Source organism: Tasmannia lanceolata, unplaced genomic scaffold (genome assembly GCF_043159265.1).
Source record: "Tasmannia lanceolata isolate RefF3 unplaced genomic scaffold, GAP_Taslan_0.1 ptg000023l, whole genome shotgun sequence".
Taxonomy (NCBI): domain Eukaryota; kingdom Viridiplantae; phylum Streptophyta; class Magnoliopsida; order Canellales; family Winteraceae; genus Tasmannia; species Tasmannia lanceolata.
This window is the reverse complement of record NW_027518700.1, coordinates 5,418,786-5,440,425: the sequence shown is the minus strand read 5'-3', so window position 1 is coordinate 5,440,425 and position 21,640 is coordinate 5,418,786. Positions and strand designations below refer to the sequence as shown.

At 39.9% G+C, this 21,640-nt stretch overlaps 1 protein-coding gene across 7 annotated transcripts; it reads right to left on the bottom strand.

Annotated features, from left to right (window-relative positions):
* Positions 1–550: 550 nt before the first annotated feature.
* Positions 551–19,737, bottom strand: LOC143856523 (octanoyltransferase LIP2p, chloroplastic-like). 7 transcript variants are annotated; one of them, XM_077366767.1, is made up of 5 exons: positions 19,594–19,736; positions 14,506–14,686; positions 7,495–7,759; positions 2,149–2,299; positions 551–1,251 (listed from the first exon to the last, which is right to left on the bottom strand). In XM_077366767.1, exons 2-5 carry the CDS (start codon positions 14,667–14,669, stop codon positions 956–958), a joined length of 876 nt encoding a protein of 291 aa, XP_077222882.1. In that variant the 5' UTR covers positions 14,670–14,686; positions 19,594–19,736; the 3' UTR covers positions 551–955. The 7 variants fall into 7 exon arrangements, with proteins under 7 accessions (XP_077222882.1, XP_077222884.1, XP_077222886.1 ...); XM_077366769.1 differs by having other exon boundaries at positions 14,506–14,680; positions 19,594–19,728; XM_077366772.1 differs by having other exon boundaries at positions 1,114–1,251; positions 2,153–2,299; positions 19,594–19,737.
* Positions 19,738–21,640: the final 1,903 nt, after the last annotated feature.

The window sequence follows — 21,640 nt, the reverse complement described above, 5'->3', positions numbered from 1 at the left end:
CTACCAAGTTGGTCACCATGGAAGGGGTGACCTGTGAAAAGGGCTACTTGAAGTAATAAAAGCCAGAGTAAAAGCCAATACATAGTGGGCTGCCGAAGACAACGGATTCAGAAGCATGTGACAGGTTTGAAGGGCTTACTCTAACACGTCCATCAGTCCTAAGGCATTTGGCATATCGGTAAGGTACTTACCATTTGGAACCCATTAGATTAGGCCCTTTAAACCTGTCCCATATCAGCTTGAGTTCCATCTAGTCTCATATCCATGCAGACTCAAACATGTGATGTAGACTCAAACACGTGACATGGTGATTGCTATGATACCAAATATTCAGAACCTAACCAATACCCAAAGCCCCAGGATTGATGGAACACATTAGATTAAGCCCTTTAAACCTATCCCATACCTTGGCCAATAATTTATACACAACCCTCTAGACTATTAGGACCGAGATGCCCAATTCAACAGAGGCCCAACTGAAATTATCAAAATTGCCTTGATCTAAGACAATTATAACTGAAATTACCAAAATACAGCAGATAGAAGGTACTATATGAATTAATGAACTGCATTTGATAAAAATACTCATGACCCTTGCAAGTACTGAGTGAAGTAAAATTATCAAAAAAACCCAATACATTATCAACAGAAAATTAGATGGACTGAACCAACAAAAGAGACAACACATGATGAGCTACCTCCCTGCACATGGTCGATAACCAGATAACCAGCACTGTCTGTTAAATGATTTTTTCCCATTTTACCGTGGACTGTTGCTAATATTTGTTTCTGTCTGTATGAAAAAACAGATTTGATAATGAGGATATGTCCTTGGGGAAAAAAAAATTCTTGTAGTAATAAATGGATATATACCAAATTAATTGTAGAATTTGTATTTTTTTTCCAACTTGCTTGGTAAGCGACCTTCATGTGAGCATGTGCAATGGCTTTTTCTCTAGAAAGTCCAGGAGTCCGGAATGGGTTTGTTTTCGAGACTAAGCTGGAAAACTTCAGAGAATTCCTTGAGCAAGGAATCATGAGTAATATCCATTAGCTGACAAGCTTGTTTATGAACTGTGTCTTCAGTTGTTATCCCCAGAAGTCCACTAATGCTTCCAACCTTGCGGTCCCTTATGCCGCAGGGGACTATGTGTTGAAAGGGAGTAAGATCTGTGGTGATGTTCAGTGCTACACCATGATACGCTATCCACCGAGAAGCCCGGACCCCAATGGCAGCTACCTTCTGGTTGCCTGAAGAGAAGAATCAAGATCAGGAACAGAAAATGAAAATTAAGAGAACAGTGAATTACTTAGTTTTTTTTTTTTTTTGGTTGACGAGTAAGCTGTGATTGAAACTACTAGTGAGTTTCTTACTGAAGCTCTGTTTGTTTTAGATTTTTCGATCTCTTCCCCTTGTGTACCAGTCTTGAACCCCCTTTTGGGAAGAAAGCACTTATTGCCTTCAACCACTAGAGCATGTAAGTGATTGGTTGTTTGTATTAGATTTTGTTAAAAGTAAGCTGGGATTGAACCTCTAAAGAAACAATGGCAAAAAAATGTTTGTGATGGATTTTGAGAACCGATTGTGAGTCCAAAATTGATTATTGTTGGGTCCAATAATCAGTTTTGGACTAGGGGTTGGGCTTGTAGCTCAATGGTTGAGGCTTTCTCGTTCTCAACCTTGAGGTCGTGGGTTCGATACCAGCTTACCTATAAAAAAATAATAATAATAAGAATCAGCTTTGGACTCACAATTGGTTCTCAAAATCCAAAACAGGGCCTAAAACTAATTATATATTTGCCTATGTTAAGGGAAGTTGATTAGCAAATGGTGATATACTAATCAAACACTGATATTGGTTTTACTTTCTTCATTCGTGGAGAGCAATGGGAGTATGTTGGTTCAATGAGTGGTAGATGGAATTGCAGTTTGGCTTAATGGCATCAAGATTGGTGCATTATTATGGAGAAAACTTAGGTCCCTCTGCAAAATTCTCTTCACAATTATCATGCAACAGGCTCAAGTATCATGGTGACTTTTTTGAAAACTTCCAGAATCCTAAGAGACTGGAAAAAGAAGCAATATTATGAGCATGTGATGTAACAGTACTCGCATGCATGGACCCACGCAAGATAGAGGCGGCGTACCAACCCAAACTCCAGTAAGACCTTCAACCCGTGAAGCCTCAATAGAGAATGTTGATGAAAGAACCCGGATAACCACCTCCTCAAGTGACCTAAGGTACCAATGGAGATCCATCTTGTGATACCGCAGATTGATTATAGGGTGCATAATGAGCTAAAAACCAACATACAATTAATTAACAGTTAGTGATGAAGAAGAGAGAGAGGAAACAATTGATTTTTTTTCTTTTTGAATGGTAAGATTTCATTGATAGGACCAGAATGGTCAAAGAAGACAATGACGAAGAACAAAAGTACAATCAAACATAGAAAGGAAACAATTGATGTCCACAAACCATGAGATGATGTCTTTCTGACAACTTCTCAAAAAATATTTTGGATCTGAATCATAGTCCTGAAACAAGGATACATTGCCTTTTGAGAAAATATACGGTGATTCGAGCTCTGGAGGGTCAACCCAGTTGATATACATGGTTTATAGTCACTATATTTGCAATGGAATTAAGAAAGAAAAAGGTTGACCATGCTCATTGATTAAATCATTAACTGGTCCGCAATTTGTGGTAGAGTGAACTTGGTCTTGATATCACCAGCAGAAGAAAACCACAATGAAAATGATGATGATAAGGAGCCTGTGTGGCCAAACAGAACTAAAAGATGAGCACGACTGATATGTGAGTGCATCCAGATGAACAGTTCTGTCATTGGCAAAACGTGATTCGGCAAAAAAAAGGGACCGCAAAATTCCGAGTTTAATATGATATTGGTTCAAAAAATGTAGTCAAAAAAATGAAAACACAAGAAAATGAGTTTGAATTATGGTGGGGGTAAAATTGGAAAATTGGCCAAAAAGGTAGTTAAAACGCGTTTTAAACGTGTTTAAAACGTTTGTTCCGTTTTTTTCATTGTAAAAGTATTAAACGGCAAACCAATAAAACACGTTTTTTTGAAGAAAAAAAAAAAACCATTTAAAACGGAGTTTTGCAAACTATGGGTGCAACCAATAGATGCTTGTACGCAAATGAAATTACAAGATAAATCGGTGACAGTAAATTTTCAGATCCACAAAGAGGAAAGCAAATAGAGTACAACATACGGTACAGACAGACGATAAGGTTTTGTTGATTTAGGGGATAGACTTGTTTTCAGACTGATGGGTCTATGAAAAAAGAAGCTACATAGAAATGGCAACATATATAAGGTTAATGTGATTAAAAATACCTCATCTCTTTTGCAGGTTTAGGGGATAGAAAACAAGATCTCAAGCATAGGGTCTAATGACATTTAAATCTGGAAGTTGGAAAACATATTCATTATAAAGGTTGAACCAAGGAAGTAGGAATCTCTACTTAGAATGGGGAATCTCGATTCCCCGAAAATCGATTCGGAAACGGGAATCTTCTCAATTCCCACTCTATGGGAAATTCGATTCCCACTCTATGGGAAACGCAGATCGCACTCTGTGGGAAGCGTGTTTCCTATCTACCCTCCTTGTTTCTTGCTAGTCCTCTTCTCTTCCTCTTCTTAATATTTACATGGAAGTCATTTAAGTACTTAACTTCCAAACGATGGGGTATTTTTCCAATTTTTTTTTAAAGATGACATATTTCATCGATACTATGAAAATTACATTGGGGACCAGGAGTCCTAACCTGCATCACATAGAATCAAACAAAAAGTCTAGGGCATACCCTAGACCAAGAAGGAACGGAGAGAATAACAGAATTCAAGACCCTTTCTTCGAACACCATATTTCTTGACTAATCACATTAAGAGGGACTTCCAGACAGTAAGGCCTCAATTAGCGAAAGACCATGGTCTCTCAAGCTATTGAGGATCTAAATCTTTTCTCAGCCCACCTAGGATCTGGACTTACCTAAACACCAACCTACAGGACTGAAACTAGCTTCATAGATTCCACAACTTCGGTACTAAATTCCCAACTTCCTTCAACCATCTCCTTCCCAACCTGCCTCTATTAATTAAAACAACCACAAGAATCATGTCTAATTAGAGTTCCACCATAAATCATCTACACTGCTCCGCAACTAACGAATTCAACTTAAATAGATTCTTTGGAAATCAATACGCACTCCCTGATACAGTACAACTCAGCAACCTCTCAATATAGGATCCTTTAATCTCATAATCCAGCTTCCATTTCAGCCTCCTTGGCTCTTTCTATTTTCTCCTCTGCGACTCTAGCTTGCATTGCACGGAACATTTCTCTAGTCTTTCCTAGGTCCTTTTGGTAAGAGATCCCAAAAACATCTCCTATTGCTAAGAAGTCATTAAAACCTTCAACCTCTGGGTGCCCAAGTTCCTCTAGATTCGATGACATCAATACACCCTTTCTGGACTCGTTATACTTCACTGTTCCCTAACCATCTTCCACCTCTGCATTACCTTGCCCCAGACCCAAATCAGCACCCAGGCTCTCGCACCTATTTTCCAGGCTTAAGATCGCCAAATGTTTCTTCTCCTCCCACAAACGCCTTCGGGTTTCACCTTTCCTTTTCTAAAATCTTGTTGAAAATGGGCAAATTACGAAGGGGCGTGTGAAGTTCTTCCTCACAATTCATGGTGGACAGAGAAGGAGACACACCCGAGCTTCGACTGACTTCTGCTCTTTCCATCCACTGCTTCTTAAAAGGAGAAAGTAACACATCACCAGGACTAGGCAATTCCTTCCTCCCCAGCTTTTCATTATATTTAAGATTTTTGAGGAGGTCAAGGTCGCCATCCACCAAGGTAAGGTCACCCTTGGTTACACTAATTGTAGCCTCAGATCGATTTTTACCAGACATGTTTGAACTCTGAGAGTTATCCAGAATTCGTAGGTATTGGTGATTTTCGAACTCAATTTTTTTCTTTCTGACTTCGTTTTTTCGATACATACACTTAATCCTCCTGTTAAGTACTGATAAGCCACCACGAGTAGCCAAGATGCGAGCGTCCTACCCGAGACCTCTTCTGAATTTATCTTTACCCAAACGTGTGCGCTTTTCATCGACACTCTTGTCTGCCTTGAGGAACATTTTTTTAATTTTAAAGCCTTTAGCTCCTTCGTCGACTTTAACCTAAAATAATCCACAATATCTTTTCTACCTGCCTTTCCTTTCACGCCACGTGGAACTGAAATTAATGTTTTTGGTGCAATCCTTACATTAGGCAGGCTCGCAACTCCACTCAGCATAGCCTCCATACTTTCTGACGGGACAGGGGCGATCTCAGAGGGGCCACGCAGGTAGGTGAGCAATTCAAAATTTGAAATGGGGTTCACGATCGGCTCCGATCTGCGCCCAGTGGCCTCTGCCACCTTTTCCGGTGGACAGACCGCCGCCGGTGAGCCTTTATCAAGGGGAATCTGATCGGATCCCTCAAAAAGGGCCAAATTGTCATTACTACTGGATTCTTCCACCACCGACATTGCTAGATAATTTATACTATCCTCGGACACCAACTTAACTCCCACCGAATAAATGGTGGAATCTACCCTTAAATTAATGGATGGAGGGATGGATTTCCACAAGGGGTAATAACCAGGGCAGAGGCAGAGGCAAAGGCCAAACAATGAATGTGATTCCCAAAAAGGCTGGGTCTCAAGGACCAGACCCAAATGTAGACTAAGGATCTCCACCGTGGCAGAAGATCATGCATGAAGTGGAATATTATAAATCGCAACCGAACAGTTCTAGCTCCTGTATTATATGACGGGAACCAGGGCTGGAGGGAAGAAAAATATCCCCCAAAAGCCTCACCTCCTCGTCGGAGAATAGAGGTAGCTTGGGCCTCAGAGTCAGAGAAATAGGATGTCCACTGTACTAATAGCAAAAGGTTTTTGCAAATCCGGGAGACCCCAAAACTTTTTAGCCCAATCCCAAACATCTTCTAAGAGCCAAGAGCCAGATTTCAAACTTTCAATAAGACAACTCTTAAGGTTTCTTTTTCTTTCTTCCACTACGAAAGCTGGAACGTCCAAACATCGAATCTCGTCGTGTGTAGCGACTTGGACCTTTTTAGGTCTCCACACTAAGTTAGGATTCACTCTATTTCTAGGTTCCGAGCATTTTCTGCATATGGTGCGTGGGCCAAAAAATTTGTAGTTACATTTTAAGCACAACCAGTCGTTCCCACTCGAGAATGGCCTGCGATCAGACTTCACTGCTCTACGACCAGGTGCCTTCCTAGCCCCAAAGTCCAACCTCCTCCCCCTGGTATCCCAATCTTCCATACTTCCCAAAGAACCCGCATGCGATCTAGGTGGGGGCCATTGTGGCCAATGGGGCCTTGCCAAATTAGCTTCTTGTCCAAGCGAAAACAGTGATCTTCGGGCAGCATGGGTTAAAAATCCCAAGGGATTCAAACACTTCCATAGCAGAGTAGCCTCCATCTAGGCATGACAGAAAAGGGTCTGATAACCGCTCAAGGTTAAGTCCACACACAGAGAAAAATTCCGATGGTTGCTGAATTTCATAGACTCCCGGAGGGATATTCCGGCGGCTTCTGAAGACGTCCCTGATAGTCATGGTTTTCTGCTGTGTTGCCTTTAGCTTAAAGAACCTTGCCATTTCTTAGTTCTGCTAGTTTGGTATACACTTGCCTTTAGCTTTAAGAACGAGAATATTTCAGCTCTTTGATAAATAGTTGAGTTGTTGGAAAGCTTAAATGTCAAATTTGAATGGTTGAACTCCCACCAGGTAAGCCGAAATAAAATTTAAAACCTTGGATGGAGCATGTCACTGCCATGGCTACTACAACTGCTGCTATTCACTCAGGTATCCATATGACTGACTGTAAGGAGACTTGTGGGTATTTTTCCAATTTTAAAAATTCATAAATTCCAAATATTATTAAATCTCAAAAGTCCGGTAAAAAAAATCTCATAATTTGGTTTCTAAATTTTTTTCTTCTTGCAGGCATTGGTCAACACAGGCATTTCAGCTGATAGTGATTTTCCTTCAAGTAAATGTTGGATCTTTTAATAAAAAGTATTTTTTAAAATATTTGGTTCATATAATTATGTCTTATATTTTTTTAGTGATTTTTTATTTTTAAAATTTTTTAAAATATTTAACTATTAAAAAAACTCTCCGACCCTTCATGCTTCCTGCTTCCCGCTTCCCACCTTCCTGAGAGCCTTCGCTTCCCGCTCTGGCAACCTTGGGTTGAACCCCATGAATATATGGACCAAAGTTCCCAGTGTGTAATACCGAATAATTAAAAAATATGTTCAGAGGGGAAACCTATTATGTTGAAGCATCTAATACATATCTGCTGACATCACACATGAGGGATCCAAACTATATCCAAACAACAAATATGATCATGTTGGAGTAGAATGCTTACCTGGCCAGGACCGTGATATGTAACTTCCCCACCACGGTCAGTCCGATAAACATCATAAGGAGCATCTTTTGGATCAAAATTCATGAATTTCTCCGAGCTTCCAGTACCCAAAGTGTAAACAGGAGGGTGTTGTAGAAGAATTAACATGTCTGAGCGATCTTCATCTCTTTCCATCAAAATATGTCTCTTCCCAACCATAGATTTTTGCCAAGACCAAGAGTCCACATAAGGAACAAGTTTCTTGTACAGATCAAAGCAGTTACACCTACTCCATAAAATGGTAGGTGGTTATTGTTCTCATGTGACAAAAGTTAGAACCAAAGCAGTAGCTGGGCATAAAACCAATCTTCCCCAAGGAAGAGGAGAGTCAAGCCCTCATGTGGCAAGCGTTTACGACAAATTATTATATCATTAAGAGGACAAAATATGATGAGGAAATTGACAAAATAATGGGAAGATACCTTTTCATTCATAAATTCGTCATTTTAACAGGATATACAAAATCTTAGAAAGGTGTAACAATTAGTAACTAAAACCGCTAATCTAGATTTTTACCAACAGCATGCGTACATAGTTATAGGATGCACGGAGTTATTGGAGTTAGACCGTGGGCATTGAGATTCAAGATGCTAACAGAATTAGTATTTCTTTGATGACTGAAGGACAAAATGCAAGAACAAGGTGCTACACCGGTAAACCCTAACGTCGGGTTATCCGTGGAATGGTTCCTCCCCAAAACAACTTCCCGTGACTGCTTTTGCTTAAGTAAAACTTTAATTTTGAAAAATGGCTCAACCTCCAGCTGATACCATTTACGAAATTTGCACTGATAACTTGAAATAGGCTGCATCAAAAGCTACAACTGTGATATTACATCAGGTTACAATAATTTAATTAGTTCTATCCAATAGTAACAATAAAAACAGCAACAATAGGCGTGGGTCCGCCTTGTTGGCTAGCCAGACATTGGTTTGAATTGCAAAGAGGATTTCTGTCTTCAAAGTGTAATCCAAAACAACAAGATTTTCACCGGCTGCAACTCGTATTCCTCTTTGTTCAGTTCATATGTGGTTTTCAGTTGTGCATCCCCATTAGTCCATTATAAATATAGCAGGTGATATCAGACTCTTGATGGTGCATCCAAATGTCACAGAAGTTGTCATTCTACTTCCTATAAGAGCTAATCGAATGCTGTAAAGTTAGAGGTAAAAGAAACAGAAAATAGTCACTGAATAGTTCCAACACTGTGAATTTAAGGAAAAAGAAACATGAACACTAGAGCTCACCATGTTGTTTGGATTTGAGATTTGTTCCATAGCTATGTCAAAAGACACCTAGCTTCTAACAAGGCATTGTTTTCATGTCACCTAGCTTTATCAAGCCATTGTTTTCAATGATGAGCTTAAAGAAACAAGGCAAAAGAGGTTCAAAACCACATCCTGTTGATATGTGACGTGAAGCTACAACGGTTGCAAGCTCAAGAAAATATATGAACAAAAAAAAATTTGTATCTAGAGAATAGAGGCGGTGGGGAGACAGTTTAATGTGATCCGACCTTGGATCTTCTTATTTTAGTTGTTATTTTGCTCATTTATACTTTATTTTGTTGCATTGAGGAGTTATTATCATTTTTGGCAGTTTATGATCCTAGATGCGGGGGATGTCCACATCATCTAGGGCCTCACTCTTCCACACACCGCCCATATTTCTTTTCCTCTTTAATTGGCCTTACCCTTTACGTTATTATTCTTTAATGCGGATGAAGTCATTTTACCATAACTTAAATCACTCAAGTGAGAAAAGGAGCCCATTGATTGAAAGCTATGTCACAAATATCTCCGATATTTTCAAAATATAGCGTTTTATCGCGAGATTTTGATAAAATGACAAAATTCCAAACTAATCCTGAGATTTTAAAAATATAGCGATATTTTCGTTTTTATCATAAAATATCCCGATAATATTGCGATATTATCCCGATATTTTTATTTTATATTTTTTCCTTAAATTTAATATTATTATCTATTTTTTAAAGAATTTTCATTTTAACGTTATTTCCCGATATAAACCCGAAAAAATTAATAAAAATTAATATATCCCGGGATTTTCTCTTGCCGAGAAATTCTCGAGAACGACATTTGTGACATAGGTTGCAAGGAGGGCCCACTTCAAGACCATTTAGGGACTTCATATAAAAGAGGGCAAAGGGGGAGAAAAACCCTAAGTTTTTTACGATTGAAAATCCGTACAACTCCAATAAGGAGCTGCTCCCTCCAAAATGCCAATGGCTTATTCCTCTCCCTCATGAGAAAGGCGAGTTCTCTCCTATCTTTCTCTTCTGATTCTACTTCTTATATCTCTCTTTTGATTCCACTTCTTCTATTTCTCTTTCTCCTCTTCTTCTTCTTTAACTCTCTCCCCTACGGGCGTGTTTGGAGTGACCTCAACTTCGGGGAAAGCCTTTTCTTTTCCATTCCTTTCCCGGGAATCCATTTAGTCGTATGGCACACTAAATATGAAATAGAAAGCTCTTTCCCAAAAAGACATTCCTCTCGTTTGGATACATGCTGTTTGGAAAGGAAATAGAAGCAAATGAGTTAAGATCAATGGCCTTGATTTTACATACATGCCCTTGAGGATCCAAGTGCCTCCACTACTAAACATGATCAGATTAGCCAATCTTAATAGTCAGATCAATGGACATTTAACTTGGGTGTCTCTTTAAAATAAAAGAGTGCCAATATTAGAGTGTTTATATTTGGCCTTTACCAAAAGACAATAGGGTTTGTTTATAAAACACTTTTATATTCTAAATGAGTTATGTCATCGAAGAACAGAAACTGCATCTGTTTATTTTGATTTTCATACATTTAGAGATCCCTAGCTCCCCTTCCCTTACACCACATCCGTTTCATCCCACCATTTGTTTACACAAACCCATAGACATGCTTCTTACGAGCAAGCAACCTGGTAGGCTAACTTTGCACGCTTCCAGAAATGGGTTTTTGTTCGAAATCAAAGTTGCCAGTGGCAAGGACATCACAAAGCCAAAGAGCAGCAGCCAAATGGGTTCATGCCTTCTGTTTATGCCATTAATTCCCCTCTTCCTTGCCTTGGCTACCTTCTCATTTAATGGCCTTTCCAATCTTCTTTTTTTCACCAACCTAAAAGTGTCCAGTATCTTTCAACTTCCCCGATTGGTTTCTCTTCCGGAAGCGTGGGCTTTTCAATCAGATTTAAAAAGAAACGGAGGATCAGTTGAAGAGAAACTGGAGGCTGCAAAAATCTGTGAGGGATTTCACATGAGATTTTCGATTCTGGCCCTTGGATCACTAGATTTGTTGGTAATTCAAGGGAAGTGAAGGTATTAGGGTTTTTACTGGAGATACGTTCTCTGTTAGCAAAGATCGAGAGCCTCAATAGATAAAGAAACTGTAAAAAACGAGATATGAAAACCAGAGAGACAGAGAGGTGTATTTACCTCTTTGAAGGCTTCTTGCAGAGATAAAACTTTGTGAAGTCATGAGTTGTTGCCGCACGATACTTCTTTCCATGTGGAACGGAAAGCCGCATCCCACCATTTTAGAAGGAAAGATTTTCGGTGGAGTGGGATGATCTTTTTAGGAAAATGGAAACACACGTCCATCTTATGTTTACTTTCCATCTACTACAAACAAAAGAAATGGGTGAAAACTTGGAAAGGAGTGTCCTTTCCATCTCTTTCCACCCCTTTCTTGCAAACCAAACAGCCCCTATAGTTTTTCTTCTCCTCCTCCTCCTTTTTCTCCTCTCTCTCCCATGGTTTTCTCTTACCTTCTCCTCTCCTTTTCTTCTTCCTCTTCTATTCCTTCTCCCTCTCAGTTCTCTCTCTCTATTCCTCGATTTCTCTCTTTTCTCTCGAAATCTCTCCCTCTCTAAATCTTTCTATGTTCCCTTTCTCAGTTCTCCATCTCTTCACTTCTTGTCCTTCGTCACCTTCTATTTTTTCTTCTTCTTCCCCTACTTCTCTTATTCTTCTTCTACTTCCCTATATTTTCTCTACAACACAAATTATCTTGGAGGTTGATGCTGTCCCCTTGGATAGATCGTGCCCACGGACTTCTCCCTCATGCTCTTGGGCCCTCTTTCGTGCGGATTTGAGGATTACGGACTGCTCCTTTATGGGTGAGGTCTTTCCATTACGATATCAACCCTATTTCATACCTTTTTATCATCCCTTTACCCTTATGACTGACAAATATACACCACGCTACCCTTTTAATCCCTTACCTACATTGGCAATGATTTTTCGAGCCCTACATATATTTTTTTCTTTGCGTGGACAGATTGAGTACAGACTTTATTTTTTATAGTTGGCATGTTTAGATATCCAGCTTTCTTGCTTGTGAGTTGTTATATGCCATTAGGGGTGTAAACGAGCCGAGCCGAGCCGAGCTTGGCCAGGCTCGGCTCGGCTCGTTAAGCTAAAATGTTAGGCTCGGGCTCGGCTCGGCTCGGCTCGGTCAGGCTCGGCTAGGCTCGCGAGCCGCTGGCGAGCCTTATCGAGCTTGGCTGGTTGGCTATTTTAAAAAGAAAAAGATGTCTCGCAAAGGCCGCTAGCAAAAAGAAAAAAGTGGTTGGGTTATTTTAAAAAGAAAAAGGTGTCTCCGGAAAGTTCGCTAGCAAAACGAAAAAGAAAAAAAGTAATCATTACTGAAAAAGTAAAATAGCTAAAGTTTTAAATGAAAAATTACGAATAAAAGTTGGCAAGTTATGACAATCAGCAAAAAAATACGAACAAAAGTTTACAAGTGGAAAAAAGTCATGATTATGTGCTGTCACAGATGTTTCCTACTGTTTCCTACTACTGTTTACTACTACTGTATTATATTTATTACGGAAAAAAATTACTATATATTTTTATACGAGCCTTAACGAGCCGAGCCGAGCCGAGCCTGGCCTAAATCGGGCTCGGCTCGTTAAGCTTAACGAGCCTGGCAAGCCGGCTCGGCTCGGCTCGTTAAGCTTAACGAGCCTGGCAAGCCGGCTCGGCTCGGCTCGTTAAGGATTCGAGCCGAGCTCGAGCGAGCTTCCGAGCCCGAGCCAAAATTGACACCCCTATATGCCATGGATGCTTAATGTAGAATCTTGCTCTTTGTGGATTATCTCAAAAGCAAAACCGAATAAGTTTTTCCACTGCAATTTATTAAATCTGATCGTTTACATGTTTGGCATGGTTTGGCCTACTTCAAGTGTGAAATGTTACCCCATTGAACTCCTAAGTTCTCCGTAGTTACCCACGAAGCTCCGGGTTTGCACGACAGTTGAAGCCGTTTTTGAAAACGCTGCTTCCAAGAATGAGCAGAGGATGTTGAGGTACGCTGTCATGTTTATCCTATATAACTTTATTTTAAATTGTGAGTTCAGAGGCATTTCATTCGTGGAGAAATTGATATGTTCACTTAGTCCATTTTCAAGCACGGGATTATCAACTGAATGGTGCATGGCTATATCCTTTTATCTTCCGATTAGAAATAACAGAAAAACTTAAGAAAAAAACAAGAAAGAAACTAGGAATAGCCCAGCCAAAAGCAACAAAAAAAGGAAAAAATGCAACCCACTACCCAAGAGGTCGTTTGCTCTCAATACAAAGTTAATACATTTCAATTCCTTCTCCCAGCTTAAGATTCCACAATCTCACTAGCAGTCTGAAGCATCTGCCATACGTGAGAACCACTTCTTTAATCAAGTCTCGAATCTATGAAGTGAAATTAGAAATCTCCACTAGCATGGCTTGAATTTTGATGCCCATGAAATGCCGTTACAACAATCTCGTTCAAGCGATTGGAATAACTATCTAGAAGGCTCTGCATTAAAAATGTGTAGTCACAGTAGGAGTGCACACTTCCACCTCATTAAAATCATAATAAAAATAGCCCTAGAACTAGAAAAGCACTACACCCTTTTCCATCTCATTTCTGAGTCCATGACGACCATTCATTTCAGTGTAACACGAATTTCCACCAAAATTATGCTTAAAACAATGTGAAGGAGCCAGAGAGCACTTTGTTATGATCTTGGACCGAGTAGAAGAGCCCCGCTCAATTTCCTTCCACTTCTAATAATGTTCTCTGGTCACCACTACCAAAACTCCTTTCTAGCAAGCGCTCAACGGCTCATGGAAAGATAAATATCCCTCGGTAACTGTCATGGAGACCCTTCATTTTATTTTATTTTTGACTCCCCTTTATGATCCACACCCGTACGGGTCATGGAGACCCTTCACTACAATGATACAGTGATCTTCCATTGGAGTTTATATGCCTCACTTGTCCATCTAATAAAATGCTCCAAGATTGATGTTAAAAACACCCATGGTATATCAAAGCTTTTGATAAGAAGAGACCGCACCTTGCAATAAACAAATATATGATTTTCCACACAACAGATAACTTAGATGCCAAAGAAAACGACTTGTACCAAAATTAGACTTGAACTCCCAAACCCAAATTCGTTTGTCACTCATAAAGGGGGAAATGTACACGGGCTCTAACTTTCGAAGCAAAGACCAACATACTCAAACTCATTATATTTGAGATGACTCCTAAAGACCAAATCCCATACTAAACTCCCCCCTACTCCGTCATAACATTCTTTTATACATGGGTATAGCTTTTTCACTAGAAGTATGCATCGTATGAGAGTAAACAAAATTAAATTCAAAAACTTTAATTGCCACAAAAAGCTAAATGCTGCTGTTGCATAACCATTTTCAAGAAGCTTTTGCGCATTATAAAATTTAAGAGAAGATCGGGACCAACATCAAGATAAGCAAATACCATGACAAAGTTTAACTCTCATAACTCTTCCTTCCCTAACACGCGCAAAAATAAACATGACAAATTGCAAATTTTAACCAGAAAAATAAGGATGAAAAATAAATCATGATAAATTCAAACAAACGTAGCATGACGTAAACAATCAAAGTGGATTTTGAAAACCATTCCCATCAACATGTGAATAATATCTAACCTTCTCCTTCCATGATGACTTTTCAGGACAGTTTCTTGAACCTCAGAACTAGGAACTTGATCAATCTTGGATACTGTCATCTTATAGTGTGATCCATCAGCTCTATTGGAAAGCCCATGAATGAGAGATAGTGCAATACAGCCAGGCATTGCAAGAATCACCATATCTCATTGAGCTGCTTCTAAGGATTGACGAAAGAAAATAAATCAGAATGGAATAAAAAAACCACAAAAGAGTAGGTAGAATCAATCAACCGATTGGTTTCCATGAAAACATAAACACAGACAGGTAAACATGGGAGACGCAGCCAAATAAAATAGGTTATAAATGCACACATTGTCCCAAGCTTAAGTGTCAACATCCAAAAGACAAAAACTGCCCACCTGGTCACATCTGTTTCACTAGAGAATACATTTGTTATCTCTGATTATTCAACCTTCGTTTAAGGTTTCTCATGCTTGTAAGTTGTAACACATCGGAAATTGTCATGATCAACACAACACGGATTCCAAAGGGATAGTGCCCCTCAACACAGTAGATGATTAGAACTCCTTGGAAGCTCCCCTAATCTATTCCGATCATGTATAACAAAATAACTCATTTCCTATGCTGACCATCCAAGAATCTAAAACAATCTCATATATAAGAAAAATTCCTTAAAACCCTAAAAGATAGAGAAATTATCCTCAACCGTGAATTCCCAGCACTATAGCAGACCAATAAAAAATGCTATAGCAGACCAATAAAAAATGTTGTTCGGTGTATCCAAAGCTCAGTGTAAGAAAGAGAACAGTGAAAGTGGGAAACTTTCAAGCTGGAGTGTATATGCACGGGTGCAACTTGGGTTGGGTCGGGTCGGGTTGAGCTTTTGGTAAAAAACTGAATTGGAATCAACTCGAACCCGACAAGATTTTAAGGTAAACGCTCAACCTGAATTCCCAAAAATCGACCTAAGTTGCACCCCTATGTATATGTCATAGTCATACAACCCCAGCTTGTTACACATGTTGTTCAACTTTGCCCTGCCTAGTGGTTTGGTAAATATATCCGCTACCTGGCCTCCTGATTAGATTAGTAAAAACAATACATATTTTCCCTTTCTGAATCTCCTCACGAATGAAATGGCAATGCACCTCGATGTGCTCCTTCCTCTCATGAAAATCTGCATTTGAGGCAATATGAACAGCCGCTTTATTATCGCAATACGATGATGCAGGAAACACGGAAGGTAAGCCAATCTCAGTCGGAAAAGACTTCAAATAGGTCAGCTCACCACGCGTATGAGCCATAGCTCAATATTCTACTTCGGTACAGGATCTGGCGACCACATCTTGCGTTTTGATTTTCCAAGACACTAAGTTTCCTCCAAAAAAGTGCAATATCATGTAGTCGGCCTCTTATCTGCAGGAGATCAGGCCCCGTCTACATCAGTGAACCCTTCCAAGTTCATGTCATTGTGCCCTTTAAAGAATAAGCCTTTACCAGGGGCCCTCTTTAAGTACCTGACGAACTGCAGCCTAATGAGAGGTACGTGGGGAGCTCAAGAATTTACTCACTACACCCACTGCAAACGAGATGTTTGGACGAGTCACGGTCAAATAAATTAACTTGCCAACAAATCTTCTGTACATGTCTGGGTCCCCTACGACAGTCGATTTTACCCCCAAGGATCTCGTCTCTTCTAATATATACAAGACATATTTCCTTTGGGATAATGACAATCCACCAAGTGAATAGGCTACCTCCAAGGAAGTATCTGATGAGACCAAGGTGTTTGGTATAGAATTCTTTCTGAAGGAATTCCTTTAGGTTCTATGTGCCCTCCCTATTACTTCATGCGATAACGAAGTCATCTACATAAACTACTACGAAAATATACCCATCATCAGACTGCGAGCTAAAACCGGCTGAGTTACTGCACATTGCTTCATGCCAAAGCGCATAACCGCCTCATTGAATCTCCCAAACTAAGCTTTAGGAGACTGTTTGAGCCCCATATAGTGCTTTACACAGACAATATACAAATAATTGCATCTCCCCCTGAGCAACATACCCTATAGGTTGCTCCATGTAGGATCCCTCACTGAGGTCACCATGAAGAAACACATTTTTCACATCCAATTGATATAAAACACGGACTGAGGGGATCTTTGCAACTGGTGAAAAAGTGTCATTGTAATCTGTGCAACTGGTGAAAAGGTCTTATTGTAATCAACACTAAAGGTCTAACTGTATCCCTTGAACAACTAACCGTGCCTTCAAACGTTCAACTGTCCCATCTAATAGGTATTTAACTGAGAACACCTAACAACATCCAACGGCTGAGCACCAGGAGGAAGTGAAACCAACTTTCATGTACCATTTGAGTGTAGTGCAGCCATCTCAACATCCATGGCAGTACACCAACCTGGGTGGGCTAAGATATCTACAACAACTTGAGGCAAAGTAATCAGAGACAATGCAAATAGGAATATATGATAAAAAGGAGATATCCGACCATAGGAAACAACGTTAGAGATATGATAGGCTACAATACGCGATCGAGTGCAAGATGCAATGACGCATATAAACGAGGAAGAGGCAACCCAATGTCCTATAGCTGGAGAATTTCTCAGAGAGATATGGGGTAGTCTCAAAGAAACTGACATCCGCGGGAACATAGACCTTCCTCAAGCGAGGATTGTAGCATCTATACCCCTTCTAGGAAGGTGAGTAAACAAGGAACACACACTTCTCAGCACAAGGATCTAATTTGTCCAAGCAATGGGACAAATTATGAACAAAGCAAACACATCCAAGACTCGTGGGAGAGGTGGAAACGGATTCCCAAAGAGGTGTTAGACAAAGAATGGGGACAGATTATGAAAGACAGAAGGAAGACAATTGGCCAAGCAGCAGGCAATGAGGCCAGCATCACCCCAATAAAGCTTATCATCCTCATATGGAACATGAGGGGTGCGAACCATATCTATAAGGTATCTAAATTTCCTCTCGGCTACACTATTTTGCTGAGAGTTGTAGGCACAAGAGGATCGATGAAGGAAACAATAACTCTCCAAAAAAAGTCTAAAACCCATTGCACGCTAAAAATTATTTATATGCAATATCAATCCGCAAACAACGAAGCGAACAGTGATATTGATTACAGATTTCAAAATAAAATATATGAAAGGCAGAAAAAACTTTTGAACGGTCTCTTGCTAAGTCATCCTTGAATAATCATCAACAAATACAATGAAAAACTTAAAGCCAAACAAGGACGTAGTCCGACAAGGACCCCAAACATCGGAATGAACTAATTTAAAAGGAAGAGACACGATTAATAACCCTAGAAGGAAATGACACCCGATGGTGTGCACCTAACTAACAAGACTCACACTGAAACTGACTAAGTGGACTAGAGACGACAGTAAAATGTTGAAGCCACTTGACTGAGGGGTGGCCCAAACGGCAATGCCACTGAAAACTTCAGCCGAAATATGCAATGCTGACACACTCGAGATAATGTAGCCCATCGACCTCACGACCCAAACCAATCCTCCTCCCAGTCTAGAGATCCTGCAAAATGCAATAAGAAGGGAAAAATGTCATAGAACAATGAAGATGTTTAGTAAGCTGGCGGACAGAAAGCAAATGAAATGAAAACTGAGGGATACAAAATACAGAAGATAAAGAAAGACTTGGGTGAGGGGAAGCTACACCCACTCCTGTAATTGAAGATGTAGTCCCATCAGCCAAGGTGACCATAGGACCTAATGAAGAGTAGGATTGAAAGGAAGAAAGTAAATATGATTTACTAGTAATGTGGTTGGAGGCTCCAGAGTCAATGAGCCAAGACCCCACAACTAGTAAGGAAATAGGATGGAGTGCTACCTTGCTAAGCGAGAGCGGCAGTGAGTTGCTTACCTTTGTCCTTGGATCACCAAAAAGCATCGTGCTCGACAAAGGAATCTCTAGGCTCGATCTCGGCAGAGGAGGAAGGGGTGGAGCTCTTAGCTACAGGAACAGAAGCATTGGCATTTTTGGACGACCTCAACTCCGGATGCAAAGCGTAACAAAAGTCATTGGAGTGACCCTCCTGACCACAATGTGTGCAAAAACGGGATCCACGGCCTCCCCCTGAGTCCTGACCACCTCCACGGCCGCGGCGACCTCTGCCCCGACCAACTCTGCCACCACGACTAATACGGCTTCCCCCAAACTGAGCAGCGAGTGCAGAGCGCTCAAGAGTAGATTCAGTCGATCCCTCAACCGACATAAAGCCTTGTACACGAGAGAAAACTTCATTGAGGGAAGGAACAAACCCTGAATCAACAATCTGTTGCCGGATCGATACGAAGTCAGGACCTAAGCCATCAAGAAAATGAAGAACCCTCAAGTCCTCCTGACGCTTAGCCAAGACTATCGGATCCGTGGTAAACGGCAAATACATATCGAGTTGCTGGTACAACGCCACAAACTGACAGTAGAAATCGGCGACCGACTTGTCATCATCACGCTTCAGATGCAACAACTTTGAGTAAACATTAAAAATACCAATCATACTGTTGACACCAGAATAAAGGGTCTCAGCCTGCTGCCAGATTTCCTTAGAGGAATTGAGATACATCATCTGCCCGCCCACTATTGGCTCCATACTATTCCACAGAAGAATACGAATCACTGCATCTTCTTGTATCCACTTGGCATAGGACTTATCATCAGGTGGTGGAGGATCTCTCTTGATAAATTCAACCTTTCCACGGGCAATAAGGAAGGTTTCAACCGCCATACGCCAAGGCAGATAGTTCGATCCATCTAGTTTTATAGGAGGTATCTCAATGTTTATGGGAGAAGAACCTGATGAGTGATCCATAAATACAAATCTGTCCAAACAAAAATGGGTTTTCGGGTTTTTTTTTTTTTTTTTTTTTTTTACACTTCACTCCTTAGGCAGTACCTTGATCACTAGAAATCAGAACTTCTGAAACCATGTTTGATTGAAATGCATAGGATAAGAAGAAGAGCAGGAGAATGAAAAGATTACTTCAAAAAACAATGAAACATATGAGATGGTGAGATGAGGCGAGGGTTTTCAGAGATTATTACCTTAATTTTACTCTTGCTTGGTAAGATGAGATTCGATGGAGTTATCTACGCTGAGAGGATTTCAGATTTCTTTCTCTATGTTTGGGTGGAAAAAAGGGGTTTTCAATGACTAGGGCTAGGGTTTGGGTTTTGTGTTTCTTTAACTTGGACTAGGGTTTTTGTATGTTTTTTGGATTGGGAGGTGATAAATTCGCTCCCATTGTATGATAATTCGCACCCCTTATAACGTGGATTGGGGATGAATTTTACGTTTTTGACGTCAAATCACGTTAAACGGGGTGCGAATTTAACATTACCCTTCTGATTTTTATGTCCTCCCAATCATAAATTCATTATTAACGACGTGGACGAGGTGGCACTGAAAAGGAATTTTATACTGTACGTGCCCGTATTATCTAGTATTTTTTAAAAAGTACTCTACGGGCCACCATAGGATGATCCAAACCGTCCATTTGATGGGCCGCAACGTAAATAGGTTGTACCCACACAACCATTTTCATAGGATGATCCTAACCCTCCTCTCTGTAAAGCTTTCCATAACATGAAGTTTTTCTATTGATCAAAGGGATAGGATCATCCGATGGAAGTGATTTTTTTGGTCACAACCTATTCACAAGCTTACACTACAAAAATGAGTTTTTACATGGTGAGCAAGAAGTAATGCACTTATATTTGATAAGAGCAACCTCTCTACAAAAATATCAAGGGTGGAGCCTCCTTTAGCCATTTTGTGTAATCCTTTAGAAGGCTTGTTTAGTCTAAAGGCCTAGGATCATTGTAATCACTTTTGTCCTTGGTTCCTTGTGCAATCAATCAAGACAGTTGAGTAAGATAAAGAAGCACAAAAATCAACGGCTTAGCTTTTATTGGTGGAACCTGCTCCGTTTGGTTGCCAGTAAAATTTTTATCCTAGGAGCTTTTTAATCCCAACAATGAAGTCAACAGGATTTGTTATGTTTTTTTTCCCTACAATTCCTAAAATTCCCGCCAAAATTTAGGGTTGTCATTATCAAATATGGGAAGTGAGGAGAGAGACAGAAGAGAGAGAAAGAGAGAGGACGTCAATCCCTAGGAAAGAAAAAGAGGGGACAAGGAGTCCATGTCATACTCATAAGCAATCATTACAAGAGTGGGATTAAAAAAATTCTAGTGCTAAAAGGCAACCAAACATGGGATGGGACGAAAATTTTACTAAAAACTTCATAGGTTTTAAATTTTACTGGCAACCAAACACACAGGGTTGATAGATCAATGACTTAAAGATCATTAAATGAAGATGTTCTCAACAACATTTGGCTACCTTCATTTTAGCATTTCCATCTCATCAATCAGTCAATCACCTATAATATTTACGAGAGGAATGATAAAATGAAGGGTGCCCTTGCAAAAACCAGCTACAAGTGCACCCCCATCGGTCCACCTCAAAAAATTTCATTTATAAGGGCACAAACAAATAGACCAGTTCCCGAAAAAACTCTGACACCCCAATTTAAAACAACAACAACAACAAAAAAACAACAACCTACTTTTGCCACCTATAAGTGGAGTGCTAAAATCAATTCGCTAAAAATAAAGGAACAATAAATGGACTTTGCTGGCAAGGACCAACAGTAACGCCCTTGCAGATGGTTTTTTACAAGGAGGCCCTTACGTTTATCATTCCTTCATTTATAATGAGAAAACTTTGGGTGGAGGGTGGCCCCAAAGTTATTTAAAACTTTATAAATTTAAAGTGTCTTCTGATTATTAAACAGCTTCTAAAAGTTAGTTTCTCTAGGGGAAATGATTTTAGCACTCCGCTCTTTTTTATATCTCGCGGAAGCTTCTTGTGTTTGAAGGGCTGTCAAAAGGTTATTTACAGTTCCCTAAAAGCTCTCACAAGGCCAAATAAAAACATAACATAAGTTATTTTCGCCACATATCAAAAGAGTGGAGTGCTAAAATCATTCCCCTTTCTTTATTGCTGCTAAATATTTTATATATGTAAGGTTTAGCGATTAAATATCTTATAAATGTAAATTTCTTTATAGCGATTAAATACTTTTTA

Excerpts from the sequence above, each read along its gene's own strand:
- LOC143856523 (XM_077366765.1), bottom strand. The coding sequence starts at position 19,360 with ATGGATCACTCATCAGGTTCTTCTCCCATAAACATTGAGATACCTCCT.